The following is a 17,143-nucleotide window of genomic DNA, read 5'->3' as shown; positions in this document are numbered from 1 at the left end:
TGGGAGTTCAAAAAATAATTAGATAGTCCATCAATAACTATTAGTCAAGATGGTCAAGGATGCAACCCCATGCTGTGGGTGCCCATAAACGTCTGACTACTAGAACTAGGGCTGGACGATGGGATGGATCACTCTGTGACAGCCTGTTCTGTTCATTCCCTCTGAAGCACCTGGCATTGTCCACTATCCAAAGACAGGATACTGAGCAAGATGGACCATTGGCCTGACCCAATATGGCCATTCTTATGTTCTCATTACCTCATGGTAGGCATTTGGCTCTTCACAGTTAAATAGTTCCCTTTTTTTCTTTACCAATAAACATCTGACAGTTGGCGATGGCTTTCCAAACATCAACAAAGTGGGCAAATGGGGAAAAAAATCTGACAATACAAAGATGAATCCTTCATTATAATGTGAGGGTGCATCAGAACTTCAAATACTTAAAAAAAAAAAAAAAAAAAAAAAAAAAAAAAGGTAAATCTCCATTTATTTTTAGAACTAAAGTTCCAAACATGTTCCTATCTACAAGTTGATTGAGCTGTAGGAACAATAAGATTTCTTTTCAAGACCACATTCTTTTCTGACTCAACACTAAAATTCCCAATATTTTTCCAATACGCTGTAGTGAAAATACTATACTTTTCCCAACACTAAAACCATTTTCAGATACTCCTAAAGTTCCTTCACTGATTCCCTATTACTTACCGTATCTACTTTAAACTCATTTCAACCTCAATGTCCTCCACAACCTAGCACCTTTCCTTCAGTTGTTTTGTCACCCTTTATGCCCTCTATGCTCCGTAGAAACAAAGCAAAGAGGAGCGTAACATCAGGCTATCCTCTGTAGTATCTGCCATGCTTGCATCACATCCTTTAAGTTTTACCATTCTCACCTATGTACCTTCTTTCACTCTGTATCCTGTGCCTGGGATCCCTCTCTTGATTATGGACCTGATTCTCATTTACACAAAGGGCTTCTCCACACAGTGGGGTGTTTGCAAATTAAGATTCTGTGCACTAATCCTTGCATAATAACTATTTCAAAATAGCTGCATTCACATAGCTGGCTTTTTCCCTCTTCTCTCTGAATCAGTGCGTACACAGCACTGACATATTTAGAAGTAAGTGCACAGCTTGCTGGGCAAGTATCCCATTGTGCTTTGTCCAACTGCTGGGATCTATGCCTTTAGAAATGCTAGAACAGTGTAAAGGGGCTTTAAAGGGAGTGAAAAGTGGGGTACAGGGTCCTGAAGGTAAATGAGAATCTGCAGTGCCTCCCCTCTCTTCTATTTCACATCCTTTCCCTAAAATTACTTTCAAGGTAGAGTATCATGTAGACTCTTAATACAGTAACATATATAACACCCAAAATACCTCACAATCCACATTTTGACTTGCAGCATACTCACACTTCCTCTCAACTACTGCTGTCACTCTGCTTGTATTAATTAAGGCCCCAATCCTACACGGCACACTTGGCTCAGACCCTTCTGCCTGTTCAGAATCCCCCTGAAGTTGTGGGAGGAATAACGATTGGCATGCTCAGACTCTCACGTGTTATTTGTGCTCAGATAAGCAGTGGAGCTAACGAATTACACACAATGCCAATTAACAATTTTCACATGTAGCCTGGAGCAGATGGGGAAAATCTGCGAAAGCAGAACAGAAACGGACAGTCATTTTCAAATATTATTGTTTAAAACTTTTTATGTTTGATTTGTAATAAAGATAGCTGCTTCTAATTTTCAGGTAATGTGGGATAGAAGAAGGAGACCTGCACTTGACAACCCGATCCTGCCAAATTCTGAGCCTTAAAGCACCTTGCAGTATTAAGCCCACGTGGAATGGGTTCTGAACAGTTGGACAAGCCATATTTGAGGGGAAAAAAGGGAATCACATTATTTTGATACTAAGGCCAACATTTTCAAACTGGAATGCCTACTGTTAATTCTCCTAAAACCATACTCCTAAATGTAAGCGTCATGATTTTGAGAAGTGCTGCAGTCAATGGAAGCTGCAGCTGTTCATCATTATCAGGGTATTTAGAGTGTGCTAGAGGCTGCAATTCTATATTTATACACATGCATTCCTCATATGAACAGTCCCATTGACTTCAATGGAACTGGTCATATGAATGAAGCTAAGAACACACATAACTCTCTACATCAGCAGGGTTTAAATCTGTATGTAGGTTCTTAAATTTACGTTGGGAAATGGGACCACGTGGGCCTATACGTACTGTACTTCAATGAACTAAGGCTTAAATCTGCTCTACGCATCCAAAGCTCAAATAAGGTTTTATAAGGATGGAGTGTAGAGGTCTTGAGAGGTGAAAAATGTGATTAAAATATATTGGCACTTAGGAAAGAAAATACATTAAATCTTCGAGGTTCTAGTACTTTAAGTGGTTTCTCAAGAAAAATTCTGTTCATGAGGGTTGTAATAGAATTATTCAAATTTTTGTTAAGCTGTTTTCACTACATTATTTATCTGTCAATTTAAACAGAGAGAGAGATTACACATCACCAGAACAGGTTTATAGATTTTTGCAATATAACTGGACGGAATTGACAAAGTATTTTATTAGCAAAAAAATTATTAACATTTATACCAAGTGGCACGTTTCAGACATTAGCAAAAGAACCACTACTAAGTAGAGAGAGACAGAGAGAGCACATGCAAATGAGAAAACCCATATTAAAATAGCCAAAGACGTGAATTAATATCTGACCCGCAAGTCACTAAAAGGAGAGGTTCTTTATTCTCTATCTGTACTATTCGGCTGTACACTGCAGGTTATAAGGCACAAACCCCATATCTCATTGGAGGTAATTTGCAAGGGGAAGCAGGGTGACGTCACTGCAACAGCTAACAATCACAACAAGGGAGCACCTCCTCTTCCAGCACAAGGGATATTTATGCCGGGAACCTCTGACTTTGTGTGTCACTCCGGATTTGCGTTCGGATACTGGCAATCCAGACACTGAAATCCAACTCCCCCCCCCCCCCATCATCTGGTCCATCATCATCATCACCATCATCATCACCACCACCACCCTCTGGCTCTGCCTCCACCACCCCCGTCCCCATTGCCTCGCTGCGCTACCCTCCCCCCGGCATGCCCAGCTGATCGGCCCCCCAGCTCAGACCCAAGCAATATGCCCTGCTGATCTGCTCCTCCCCCATCCTCCGCACCCGCCCGCCCATTCCCCGACTCCCCTGCCCGCTCGGCCCTCTCCATGCAAGGCTCCTCGCCCCTGCTCAGCAGCGGCTGCGGCATGGCCAGGGCGCGTTCGGGGCACCGCAGCCTCTGCCTCCAGCGCGAGGAGCGCGACCCCCCGGCGCAGGGCCAGGGCGGTGCGTGGCTTCAGCGGCCCAATGCAATAGGCATGTGCAGCGGTTGCGCGCGCCTGAGGGCGCCCGCGGGAGCGGGAGCATGTGCAGAAGCGCGCGATGGGCACCGTCTGAGGCAGGGCAGCTTCTGCTCTGACACCTGCAGCATGTGCCAGGAGCTGCAGCCGCCGCAGCAGCCGCCAGCAGCAGCAGCCGCCTGTGCTCGCAGTGGGAAGCGGCGGCGGTGGCAGCAGCTCCCTCTCTCTGTGTCTCTCCTGCTTTGCACTGTGTTTCAGTGGGTGCATGGTGACCTTACAGAGTGTGCATTACCTCACAGGTAAATATCAGCTGATCCGCTGTGACAGCAGCAGCAGCAGCAGCAGGAGCAGGAGCAAGCAGCAGCCCACAGAGCCTTTCTGGAGGTAGCAATTCATTCATTCCTTCACTCATCTCGTCCCTCACCTCTCCTTTACCCTCCCCCCCCCACCTTTTTCCCGTGCAAAAGCCAAAAGGCTCGCAGAGGATGCTGAAGCCTCCATTAAGGATGGTTCCCACCGCTGCAAAGAGCCGGAGGAGTATTTAATACTGGATGGCGCAGGGGGGAGGAGGGGGATGAAAATCTCTGAACCAGAGGCGGCTGCTAGTGTTGCAATGCACTGCGGTGTCAGTGGAAATGGCTAAGGGGAAGGATGTGCTGGCGAGGGGAGGGTTATTCAGCCTGTTGCCCAGGAAGGTATAAATATTTTTGGTGTGTCTCAGATATTTGCATTGATTCATTGTGATGTATTCATCTTTCCAATGTATGAACTGCCCAAGCGGGAGATGGCCCTGCTACAGAGAGAGAGATAGAAGGGTGCTGATACTGAATTCTTGAGAAGGGGGTAAGCAGGTGAAGAAGGGTGGGTGATAAGTTGGTGTCTGCTGTTAAGTAGGTCCTGGTGGGAGAAGTCTCTTTTTATAAGGTCTGGTCTTATTGGCATCATGCATTTCATTATGAAACATCACCAATGTATACATTAATGTGCAGAGAGGGAGTGTGTGTGTGGGGAGCTCCGAGATTTTTTTCATAGGCCTAGGACATATTTGAGTTCAGCTTTTCTGTGGGGTTGTTTTTTCAATAGTGATGGTGCACGTTGCCTGCCACTGGGCTTTAAACATACTTGCTATTCCATTGATGGCCGTGGCAGTTGTAATACGTTTGTGTTGTGTGTGTACATATAATAGACCGATTGGAAGAGGGAGAGATGACTCTAGCTCTGATTAATAAATTTCTAACATCTTCAAACACCTGCTCTGTAAGTTTTTTTTCTAGAAATTTAACATAGCATATTCTGTAATTTTTACCAAATATTTTAGAGAGCACTTTTACAGATGTGCTATGAAGTGTCGTCATCAATTAATTGAAAACTGGCTAAATAAATGATTGAAATATACCTGATAATGCATTATCTTTGTATTTTTAAATGTCTCTCTACTTACTAATTCACAAACTTTAATCATTTGCCACAAATACTCTCGTCACTGCAGAATGGCTTGATCATACAGTACTGTAATAGCATTTGTACTATAGAATAATTATTACCTAAAAATTAAATGCTTTTGGAGGTACCGTGGTCAGAAGAACCTTATAAATATACACAGGAATTCATTTATTAGCATATGCAATGTTTTAGGTAGTGTTTAAACACTAGTATGAATTGATGTCACCTGATAAATCCTGTTATTTATCAGTGACCTAGAAGGTTTTGAAATGAGAGGTTCAAGATATACAAAGTGTTGAAGCAACATCATAAGCTTATTATTTCTAGACTTTAAATCCTATCTCAAGCTCAAAGTTGTGTAACTTACTGTTCTCTTTTGAACACTTTACTGCTGTTTTTCCTTATTATTGGGGTATGGAAGGTGGTTATATAATACTTTTTTAAAAAAAGGAAAACACTTTCAAATTTAACTCCATCATTGCTGTAGAATCCAACAGCATTTTTCAAACCTTTAAGTTGAATGTTAGCGTATATCACATATGTATCACCAACAGCATTGGACAAACACACTACAGGGATCCGTCACACTTTTGGCACCCAGCACACTATTCAGTAATCAAGTGATTAAAAAGTGTAAAAAATTAGTGCAGTGTACTTAAAAAAAAAAATTGCTGATTAGTTGACAGAGGATGTCTTAGTGTGTGTTCAAATTCAACTTCATCACTTGTGACTTAAACGATAACCTCTTAGGGCTTGATCATGCTCCCACTAAAGTCAAAGGCAAACTTCCCATATTTACCCAATATCAGATCCCAATGAATGCATTATTTGTTAGTGTTTATTGTTTTACCACAGGAACAAAATTTACCATCAAATTATGATTATGATTACAGTTAAAAATATGATAATGAATCCTTCCTCTTTATAAAAAGTAATAGATAAAATACAAAATTCTGTGCTGACCCTTTAGAGAGAGATTTAGTTATAACCAAAATCAGTAGCTACACTCATGCAAGAGTAGGAACAAATGCAAAATTACCCCTCAATCATTGCCTGAGCATATAAATTGTAAGTGTAATACTGTGTACAATATTTGCCAACCCCCGATTGTCTGTGTGCAATCTTTTCTATGTACAGTTTTTTGTATGTTATGTACACTGACAATAGTCTGCATAAAGTTATGGATACTCAAACATTCCTGATTCTGCTCTCACTTATAACAGTATCAAGCACCGATCCTGGAAGGAGACGTGCTGGTGATATCCACATGGAATCCTATTGATTTCACAACCTAAAAACTGTTGGGGGGGAAAGGTTTTGGGAATCTGTTAGATAGCAAATTATTAAATTTTTTAGAAGAAAAAGAAGGGTGGGTTTTTTGTTTCTGCAGCCTTTGTTCTTCACAACTAGTTTCCTCTGACTTTCAGTTGTGCATTGTAAAAGCCTGAAGGGCTGATTCTTCCCTGACACCAATTTTACACAAGTATAATTCTATTTACTTCAGCATGTAAAGGTCAGCACCTGTACGGTCAGAGTCTTAATAAGATATAACTACCATGAAGTCAGTGGAAATACACTGGTATAAAATTGGTAGGAGCAGAAAATCAGTCCCATAGTCTTTTACACTTGTACAGTTGAAAGTCATGGGGAATTAGCTGTGAAGAACAAAGGCCGCAAACAAACACACCATGTCCTCCTTTTAAAAATGTAATATATTGCCATGTAACAGCTGCCCAGAAAGTTTCTCTCTTTTATTTTCAGCAGTTTTCTGAACTACAGTCATGGAGTTAACATTGTTCTGGAACAACTTTTTGTTTAAACTGATTAAGCTCTGTGCCCTTAATTTTGTGGTATTAAGCATAACTTGCACACTCATTATTAACAGTTGGCAAAGATTGTTTTCTTAAAGAAAGCTGTCTAAGTATACTGCCAAGCGTAACATGGTAAATCCTAATGACTATGTTTTAAACTATTGTTTTTTACATTAATTATATACGTCCCCACTCACTCAGCACTGTTGCAAAATATAAGTATTGTAGACTGTTACAGACTGATTAATTGTGCTATGAGATTTAACTATTCATTAACATGGGCTACACGGTTCATGACTAGCTGTGTGTGGTATTGCATGAATCTCTTTAGCAGCTATGAGGGGGAAACTTGTGTCTGAATCACAATGGAAGAATGTGGAGTCACACAGGAATAAAACTGGTGTACTGGAGTGATGAGTCATGCCCCTTACATTTAAATTTCGTATTATGTGATATGTATGTACTGTATGTATTACATTCATTATGAATCTAGGCAAGAAACTAATATAAATGCCGTTGAAAAAGTTACTGAACACTCAGCCTTAATGATGAGCCCTCATCTGGGCATTTTTTATGGGCTTGATCCTGTTTCCACTGAATTCAATGGCTAAACTTCCAGTGATTTCAGTGATGCAAGTTTAGGTTTATGTCATGATATATTAATTTGTTAAATAACATATAATACAAACTCCAGTTTCTTATACAGTCTTACATGCAGTAGTAATACTACCTAGCACTTATATTGCACTTGTGATATAGCTGAGGCTAGTCCTGCTTTGAGCAGGGGGTTGGACTAGATGACCTCCTGAGGTCCCTTCCAACTCTAATATTCTATGATTCTATGGTTCTATGATTCTATGCTGACCTGTAGATATAAGTGTGCTTGACAAAGCTGGGTTAGTTTCCTTTTTTCCATTTTGCAGATGAGGACACCGATTACAGAAAGGTTAAATGAATTGTCCAAGGGCACATGCGAGTCGGTGGCAAAAATTAGACAGATTCACTCCAAGCCCTATCCATGTAACAGCCATACTGTCCTATTCAGTTAAATTTGTCCCTGAATAGCACTTTCCAATAATAGCCACGGAACCTGGAATTTCCGTGTGGGTGGACTGCTTCACCTGGGTGGAGCCCTATTGACTTGAGTGTAAAATGCTGCTGGGACATAAGTTGGGTTTTACTCGTTGTTAATAAACTCACATTTAAACATGAAACCTTAGCTCACTTTTAAAACATCTTACATACCAAAGGTAAAATCCTGGCACCTTTAAGTCAATGGCAAAACTCCCATTGACTTCAATGAAGCTAGGATTTTCCCCCAGTGAATGTCTGAAGGGCTGATGCCAGACACTTGTGCACCCCAAGTAATGTAACAAGAGAGCAACATTGCCCTATGTGCACTTTTAACAGTGAAGGTAATTAACAGTTTCATTTTTCTGTCACCCTTACTCCCACCTGTATTACCTTGTTTCTTTGAGATCTGTGCCTCACTGCTCTTGCTAAGTAATACTGCTTAGCACATCACTGACTTCAACTAATTAGGAGCCTCAGCTTCCCTGAGAAGTAGGAAGTATTAATATCATCATTTAACAACTGGGGAAATTGAGGAAACTTGATAAGGTCACAAAGGGATTAGAATGCAAGAATTCCTTGCTCCTGAGTCCCAGACTTCTGCTTAGTCCATTAGACCAGGCTGCCTCTCACAATATTGAGCAGTCTCGCCTTGTGGCCTGAAGCCACATTAACGGCTCTGCAGAGGTAAGCAAATGGCGGGCGGCTGGGACAGAGCTTGTGGCAGTTCTTGCAGCAGTTGCAGCCCAGTTAGAGCATAGCACACAGCTTTCAGTTGATCTAGAGTCCTCCAAGAATCTAGGGAACCACAGCCGAGTATCTTTTATGGCCATAAAGGCCAGTCCTGGAAGCTGTGTATGTGACCGTGAACAGCATGAACCTGAGTTTTCAGGAAAAATCAGTGACAGGCTTTCACCGAATAAGCAGTTTTCATGAGGCTACATCTTCAAGGTTAAAAGACAGAGAGCGAAATCCTGGTCCCACTTTTGATATTTACTTCAATGGAGCCATGAGTTCACTCTTTTTGTACATAATGCAATCAGAGACTGGCCTTAACATTTTTTACAGTTCCAAAACTGGACCAAGGACAGGAGTGAGGAAGGACCTGTGGCTTCACAGGCCTCAACCGTTGACTCTGGTAAGTGACTTTAATCTATCTGGGCGATGTTGGTAAAAGACAGCTTTGTTCCTCTACAGTGACGGTAGCCTCAGCAATATGTAAAACATGGCAGGGAAGATTATACACTAAGCTGTATTCAAAAACAAAACAAGACATCTACAGTACAATTATCTTGAATTAGAAATGTATTCTGAACTTGCTACGGCACTTATCTTCAACAGATAACAGAGCATGTGAGTTCCTTGATTTAGAATAATTTGGGAATGGATGTTTGAAATTCTATTTACTAATACAAATGCCACAACATGCAATTTTGTAAGAATCCATGGGACTAGAACCTGCATCTGTAGAGCCTGGGACAGCTGACATTGCCATTGGGAGGCTAGACAGAGATACAGCCAAGAAGCACTGTGGTGAGTAGGCATCACAGGAAGTATTGCCCAAAGGGCCCAGAATGTCAGTACACTGTCATGTGGCCTTCTGATTAGCCCATGCTCACTATTTCCCCCTGGAGGGTGGCCCAGGAAGGCGTCTGGGTAATCATATAGATTTTTGGCTTGTTGGGACTCTAGACCTCAACTTCCTTTCTGATCTCCAGTCTCCAACCCCAGCCTGACTCTTGCCATCTGATTCCAGCCTAGCATTAACTGGGAGAGTCTAATGTCAGGTAGCCCTCTCCTTATTTCACACAACTGATTCCTCTCTGCAAGCAGGTTGGGGAACCTAAATTACAATAAAAATTACCAGTGATCAGTCTAACTGTTGGACGTTTTTTAAAACTAACCCTGAAACTTTTGTTTTAAAATCATAGTAAAACATTACTGATGTGTAAAATTTAAAATATATTGTATAAAATATCCATCTAATTTCTCAACATCACACTCATCAACACAATTCTTTTAATGCATGTAACCACCTATGTTTTGTAAATCAACTTCCTTTTGAATTTTAATCCATTTCTGGGAGCTCTCGGAAGAGAGCTGTCTTTTCAAAGCCTCCTACACCTGTAGAACTTCAGTACTAGGCTGGGTTAGGAAATATACAGTAAAGAAACATCTATTAATACCATGGTAATTGCAGCATATGAACAGTATTGATTTTTAATTTATAAAATATACCTATTGTATTCTCTAGATGCATGTATATTCCAGAATTGCATATATTAGAAAAATTAATCCAATATTGACTCGAGAGCTCAACAATCTCCGTAAGAGAGGAAATGAAAAACGTTGTTAAACAACCCAGTCAGGAAAACCCCACATTAGGGTACGTCTACACAGTGCCCTGAGTAGATGTACCCTTGCTAGCTCTGCTTGAGCTAGTGGATTAAGACTAGCTGTGCAGCTGCACCCGAGTATATATCCAGGGGTTGGATGGGATTATAATCAGGTGGCTAGTCTCTCTGTTGTATTAATCTAGATGGAACATATATGGGCCAAAGGTGTTAACATAACCAAGTCGCTGTCCAACATTAAACACTGTTAAACAAGGTCTGGGGTTTAACATACAGAGACCTCAGCCTGTTTAATACCACGGCAAACACATTATAACACTTAGACCAAAAGTTAGAAATGTATTGATTGAAATACACAAAAGGAAAATAATCAAAATGCAGTAAAGAGCATTAGAACTGAAATTGATTGTTCATGCAAAACAAACTTCATCAAAACTGATCAAAGTGCTTTCTGGAGACTGTGAATGTTAGTTAAAGTCTCGTATTCAGTCAAACAGTCCTTCTTGGTGGGGGAGAAAGGGTTAGGGTCTGTTGTTCCATTCTGAATTGAAAATGACAGTCACTTTCCTGCCTTAGACAAAACAGACACAGAAGGGATACAAGAGAGAGGAAAGTAAAAATGGGGAAAATTCAGGTTTTGCTGATCTCATGATACAGGTCAGTGACGGATGCTTTGGGCTGGCAGGTCAGCCGCAACAGCTGTTGCTCTGGACACTGATTCACCTCTCTGTTCAGAGATATCATCTGGTTGGTCTGGTCTGGTCAGGTCCCTCTCCTTCACTGGTCCTTTTCAGTCTGGGCAGAGCTGGATGGGCTGTCTTATCTCACCGTGCTGGTGCCATGCACTACAGTTGATTTCAGGATCCAGGGTGAGGGTGGATGGAGGGAAGGAGGAAGATGGGAGGGGGGGCAGAAAGAAGCACATGAGCGAGGGAAACACAGAGCAGGATCTCGTGTATCAGGCTAGGGTCCTCACTGGTGCAGTGATGATGATCAAACGTCCCCACTGGAGTATCAAGGTCTGATGTCACGACAATAGTACTTCTGCCACATCCGTGGTAATGGTAAAAGTTATCCTTATTCTCCCCCAAAGTCTCTTTTTAAGGACCCCAAAGGGAGTGATGAGTGAAATAGCCATAATCTCATTATATCATCCATAAAATAGGCCTAATGTCCAGTGGGTTCCTTGATTTCTGATTTCTGCCCTTTTGTTTACCTGTCGTAATCTTAATGCAGTCCTTGAGTGCATCAGTAAATCCTCTTTGCTTAAATTTATTCAGTCGTTGTCTCCTCACATCTTTTCTTAAACTGTTTTATACAACAGATCATTGTAAAAATTCATTACTCTTTACCTGCTTTTCACCAGTTGAGTTTGCAATTAGAGTAAATTTGTAGGCCCATTGATCACAACTTCTGCTGCCCAAGTAGCTGTGGCTACACTGCTAATTTTAGTGCACCAGCAGAGCTAACCCACGTATATAAGGATGAGAACCTGTGTAAGATGGGAATTACACCTCCCAGCTGCTGTGTAGATGTGCCACTTCCAGATTGTTGCCAAAAGCAATCTAATACTGAATTGATTTTTAAAGATCCTCTTATGGTATATGGAGTGGTGGTGATGGAAGAGTTAAAGGAGTTCCACAGAAGTAAAATAGGAAGGCTAGGTTGGAATTTCCTTGGGTAATGGCCTAGAGTTCTCCCCTCACAATGTTTAAAACAACTTGGATCTTAAAACACACACGGATTTTTTCTTTTCTCTTGGTGCTGACAAATTCTGGCGTGGCTTTGTTGTCTAAAATGGTAACAGCAATTAAAATGTGATGTGACAGCAGCTTCTTTTGTGATGTAAGAGTCATAATATAAGATACTCCTGACAGGATGAAAATTAAGTGAGGAAAAGAAATCCCTATGCATTACACAGGAATTTTCAAATTTTTACAGGAACTACCTCCCCATTACTAAATCCCACAACTGTGGAGGCTAGCTGTTGGTTTTAAGTTAGTATAATTGGTGAAACTCCACCAGAAGTAACTTTGGCCATGTCACTTTAAACTAAAAGCCTGATTTTTCTCCCCTGCCTTCCAGTCCTGCTGGGGACAGAAGAGCTGTTAAGTTAGTACCAAAACTGGCTCATCCCACTTATGCATGAATAATTGAAGACTATGAGACAACTTGGAGCCTTTCATCTTGGTGTGTGCTGGAGAGTAGAACTGCTTTTGAACTACACTAACTTTTACATGGAGCATGAGTGAGCTGTTTCTTATCTCTTTGCCCACAGTGTAAGAGAAGAGCCATCATGAGCAATAACAAGTGGTTCTGAGGCAGCCTTCTGCTGCTGAACACATTGGTGGTGGGAGAACGAGAGAGAGAGAAAAGTAGAAAACAAACCATGTAACACTTTCCGGTGTGCCAGCAAAAACTTAAAAACTAAACCACAAGCCACCTTTTTCTTCAAACTTCAAAGACTAAAAAATGTCTGAAAAATAAAAAACAGATTTAATTTTTTTTATAAGTGGAATGTAGGAGCAACTCCTGTAATGTGCTCTATTCCTGCACACGATTTGGGCTGAAATCAAGTTCTGATACTGGATGTCCATGGCTCAAACTCCAGGCTTATGGAATAACTTTGGCATTCTCCCTTCCCTTGCCATGTATTAAGCACAAAGTTGATCACTCTTAGCATGTACATGCATGAAAAATGTTGATGGTCTCAGGCTAACAAGTAGTTGGATGCTCTTGTCTCATTAAACTGCTCTTTATGTTGTCTCTCCATGTGTGTTGAGCTTTGTCGAATCACACCTCTAGTTTAGTTTGACCACTTTTAATCCTTTTGCAGAGGAATAAACCTTCTCTCAAAAATGGTGTAGTTAAAGGTGCATATGTTTTGTTGCTGTATCATTTCCCATGGTAACTACAGCAATGCAGTATGCCTTGATGGCAGGCAGAAGCACCTGTAAACTCTCCTCTTTTCTTTCACTCTTGAAATATTCTTTGGATGGGCTAAGTGTCAACAAGTATGATCATATGGAGTGGTGCACAAGCTTCAGTTCTGTTGGTGAGACGTGCCTTGCTACAGAAAGAGATGACTGTTGGCTGCCCATCAAAGTCCATCATCGTTTGGCTGTAATACTTCAGTGAAATGGTCTGACCAACTTGTCATGGGGCAGAGTGCCATCCAAACCAAGAGAAGTAAGTGTAGGCAGTCATCAGAGCATATATGTATGTTATTCACGTATGTTCATGTATAAATAATTGGGGATCATTAATGTGAAGCTGACAGCTTCTGAACTGAAAGGCTGAGCTTTTAAACTATGTGAGCCAAAATAGACTTTTAGCTGTTAAATTGTTCAGGTGAAAAGACTGGTCCTCTTGTTGTTGCTTTCTGGTTGTTATTTTGTAATAAAAATAAAGTGGCTCTTTAGCTTTTTTAATCCATGCATTCTTGTCACTACAATTGGGAAAATATTAACATAGAAAATGTCACAAACTTCAATTAATGTTGCTCTTTAAACCTGCATGAGGCTTGCTAGTAATTGGGATGCTGTCATAGTATTTGTTAATATAACATGAGATCTGTGCGAATCATTGCATGCCATGATCTTGATTATGAAGTAATCATAGCATAAAATATTTCATGGAGAGAGCAAGAGTTGCATAGAAATTGCAGACACTTGTACAGGATATAATGAACCTTTCTCCTCTGTTTGCTTTTCTATCCTAGCCTGGGTACTAGTACAAATGCTTACTGTCTCTATGCCAGTAGATGGTGACAGCAAATAACTAGGAAAGGGGTAGTCAATGATGTTTTGTCAAGGTCCAAATTTCTTGGTCAATGTATAGTCAAGGTCCAGACTCCAGAAAAACGTTTTTCACACTGCAATAACAATTAAAAGATTTTTGCAGTCCATTCAAAAGTGTCTGGAGGTCTGGATTTGGCCCACAGTCCGCCTCTTGACTACCCCAAACTAGGATTTAAACTGATGTCATTGTCCATCAGAGCAGAGTTGTCTTGCATTCCTTAGTTGTCACTGTCTAGCAAGAAGAACAGTATCCTTTTTGGCTAATCTCAATCTGTTTTTTCAAGCAGAAAGTAAAATGTTCAAAAGCTCTTCAGTGACATAGGAGCCTAAGTCCCATTTTCAAAAGTTTGTTAGCCTCTTTGGTCCAAATCCTCAAATGTATTTAATCACCGAATTCCCATTGATTTTAATGGATATTAGGCACCTAAATACCTGTGAGGATCTGGGTCCTACAGCCTAAGTTCTATTGATTTCAATAAGACTTAGAAGCCTACGTGCCTAAGGGTAGGTCTACACTGCCGGTTCCTTGAGGATGCTTGGGGATCGATGCAGCAGGATTGATTGAGCGGGTCACAGAGACTTGCTCAATCGATCCTGGAAGTGCTCTCCGGTCGACACCATTAATCCACCTCCCTGAAAGGAGTAAGGCTGCATTGACCGGAGGGCATCTCCTGTCAATGCAGTGCAGTGTAAACGCCATAGTACGGCAATGTAAGGAAGTCGATGGGAGATACGCAAGCTACATAATGTAGCTTGCGTATCGTCTGTCGATGGCCTGTGGCACTGTAGACCAAATCTAAGTCACTTTTGAAAATGAGACTTAGGGTATGTCTATACTGATGGCGGCAAAGTCATCGCCGCGGTCAGTGTAGACCTGCTCAATCGATCAGGAAGTTCACTGAGTAAAACCACCCCCTCAAGTAGTGTAGCACTGCGTCGACAGGAATGCTGTTCCCATCGGCACAGTGCAGTAAAGACGGTGCGCCGAAGGGAAGCACAGCAGTCGACGGGAGTTACACAAGCTACTCTGCGTAGTTTGCGTAATTCCCGTCGACTGCTGCCGAATCTCCAGGTAAGTGTAGACCAGGGCTAAGTCATTTAGATGCTTTTGAAAATTTTACCCAAAGTCAGCCTTAGCATTTTTGAGTGGATCAGCAAACAAATTCATTTTTCTATGCTTTCCCCAAACTGGTAGACATCTCTTCTCCACAGTGATCATACCACTATGTATAGGGTTGGCCTGAAGAGTTTAGTGGGTTGCTGAAGTGATCATGTGGGTTACACCCCAAAATGAACAGATTTGTTTTATATACGGGGGGGGGAGGGAGTAGGAAGAGAAACCATTTCTTCTGCCACAGTGGAGCCCATATGCTTTTATTGGGGGTTGTATGTAGTTGCTGATATTTTAACATTTTTTGCAATGGACAGTTAAAAGAAATTTGTGCATGCGGGTGTGTGTGTGTGTGTGTGTATGTGAGACACAGAGAGAGAGAGAGAGAGAGAGAGAGAACCATTAGGCTCCAACCATATGGATGCTAGTGAATTTTAGCATGTGTATAGGCTATGCAAACATTGGGCACATAATCATCACCAAACCCTCTTCTGGGATGAATGTCTTCATCTTAAAACAGACATAACAAGATAGAAAAGTTAATGACTTGAGTATAACTGAAGAGGGAGTTGTGAGACCTGGGCTTAGGCTGCAGAAGTCTCTGAGTCCTGTGCCTAATCTACTAGATTGATAGCATGGAGATATCCATCTGCCCCCAGAGCTGCAAATTGATCTAGGATTCTCCCAAAACTTGGATGGGCCTGTGATCATTGTTTTCACTGACCCTAAAGGTATCTGAATAATCAGTGATCCTTAGTCAAAATCAAAGACAAGCTTTTAACTTTAGAATCCATTGAAATGATTTAGCCTTGAAAAGGTAAAATCTTATCTTCATAACAAAAAAGGCTACAAACATCTTTTTTTTCAGAATGAAAGCTGAGATTCTCTTTTATGTTTCTAGGCCCAAAACATGCAGGGGGACTCTTGGATGCTGGTTTCATGGGTCCAAAGTCTGGCTGTCTCTTCAGGAAGATAGGCTGAGCTGATTTGGAGTAGGCAAACTATCTCTCCTAGTCTTGGGGGTAAACTGCATCTGCATGATCCAAGGTAATCCTTTTAATTTAAACTGAAGATGTGTCAGCATTGTGCATGGCTCCCAAAGCCAGTCCAACAGTTGCAGCCTTCTTTGTCTGAACAAACAGAGAAGTATTGCAAGCCAGTTAATAAAGACGGAACACCTCCAGGCCAGGATGTTTTCGCCTTCAATGAAGGACCGGGTCTTTGATGAAGGGTGAGATTTCCCTCCATTTATCTGTGGTGGCAGAGAAGCATTGGTTACTTTAATAGAAATTATTCATTATGTCTGATGCATTGAAAAGTAAAATGAAATAACCCTGTTTTGGTCTGAATTCAGTGAAATTATACAATGTCCGACAGTCATATTTTCATTGATGTATTGTAAGGTTTATTAAACTCTGCTTTCAATCTTCCAGATAAATTCATCAGGTGGTTCTGTTCTTTTATATATCCACTTATACATGCGCACACATATACACGGTAGCTTTGGACAGCAATTATGACGCATCCAGAACAGGCATTATAATTGTGGTATGCTTGTTAAAGGAAGTTACATAGATTTAAATTTGGTGCATTCTGCATTTCCTTGTCTCTTTCATCACCACTCTTTGGCCTAATTTTTAATATTCCCTTGTGGGGAGTATAGGAGGATCACATTTGTGTTTCTTGCGCTTAGTCCTTCCTCAGCAAACCTGGCTGTTTAAGGGAGCCTATGATTTTTATCAATTTTCTTCTCAATTTCATTCAGCTACTTATGGTGGCATTTCTAGGAAGAGTTTTGTTTAGTAAGCACAGGCAAAATCCTTCAAAAGGCTGGGGAAGGGTAAGGGAAAAGAAAAACATGAGGGAGGGTGAGATGTTAGGAGAGGAAGGTGTGACAGAAAAGACCAAAAACAAGGAGAATGTGATCTACTGTGTGGCAGGGGGAGGGAAGGCAGAGGAATGGTAGAGGGAAAGAGGGGGAGACACAAAACAACAACAAAACCAGAGAGAGAGAGAGAGAGAGGAAACAGACAAGAGGCTCATAAAATGAGTAGTGCTTGGTTATAAAGAATACTAGTGTGAGCCCAGACTTGGTTCCATTCTCTGTAGGGCCTAATCTTGCACAGAATCCCTTAGGAAAGTAGTGGCATTACACTGAATGAAACTACTTGCTTGAGGAAGG

At 41.2% G+C, this 17,143-nt stretch overlaps 1 protein-coding gene across 1 annotated transcript in view; it reads left to right on the top strand.

The window, feature by feature from the left end:
- The first annotated feature begins 3,631 nt into the window (after window positions 1-3,631).
- Window positions 3,632-17,143, top strand: part of DTNA (dystrobrevin alpha) — a 307,279-nt gene continuing 293,767 nt past the window's right edge. The window contains exon 1 of the mRNA XM_067553817.1: window positions 3,632-3,755. Coding sequence (XP_067409918.1) covers window positions 3,637-3,755 — 119 coding nt within the window. The 5' untranslated portion in view covers window positions 3,632-3,636. The remainder of the gene's footprint in view (window positions 3,756-17,143) is intronic.

The sequence above is a fragment of the Emydura macquarii genome, unplaced genomic scaffold, assembly GCF_026122565.2.
Source record: "Emydura macquarii macquarii isolate MOO-44397 ecotype Brisbane River unplaced genomic scaffold, CSIRO-AGI_Emac_v2 contig_1477, whole genome shotgun sequence".
Taxonomy (NCBI): domain Eukaryota; kingdom Metazoa; phylum Chordata; order Testudines; family Chelidae; genus Emydura; species Emydura macquarii.
Note: the sequence above shows the minus strand (reverse complement) of the source record. Positions and strands in the feature narration are given on the sequence as shown.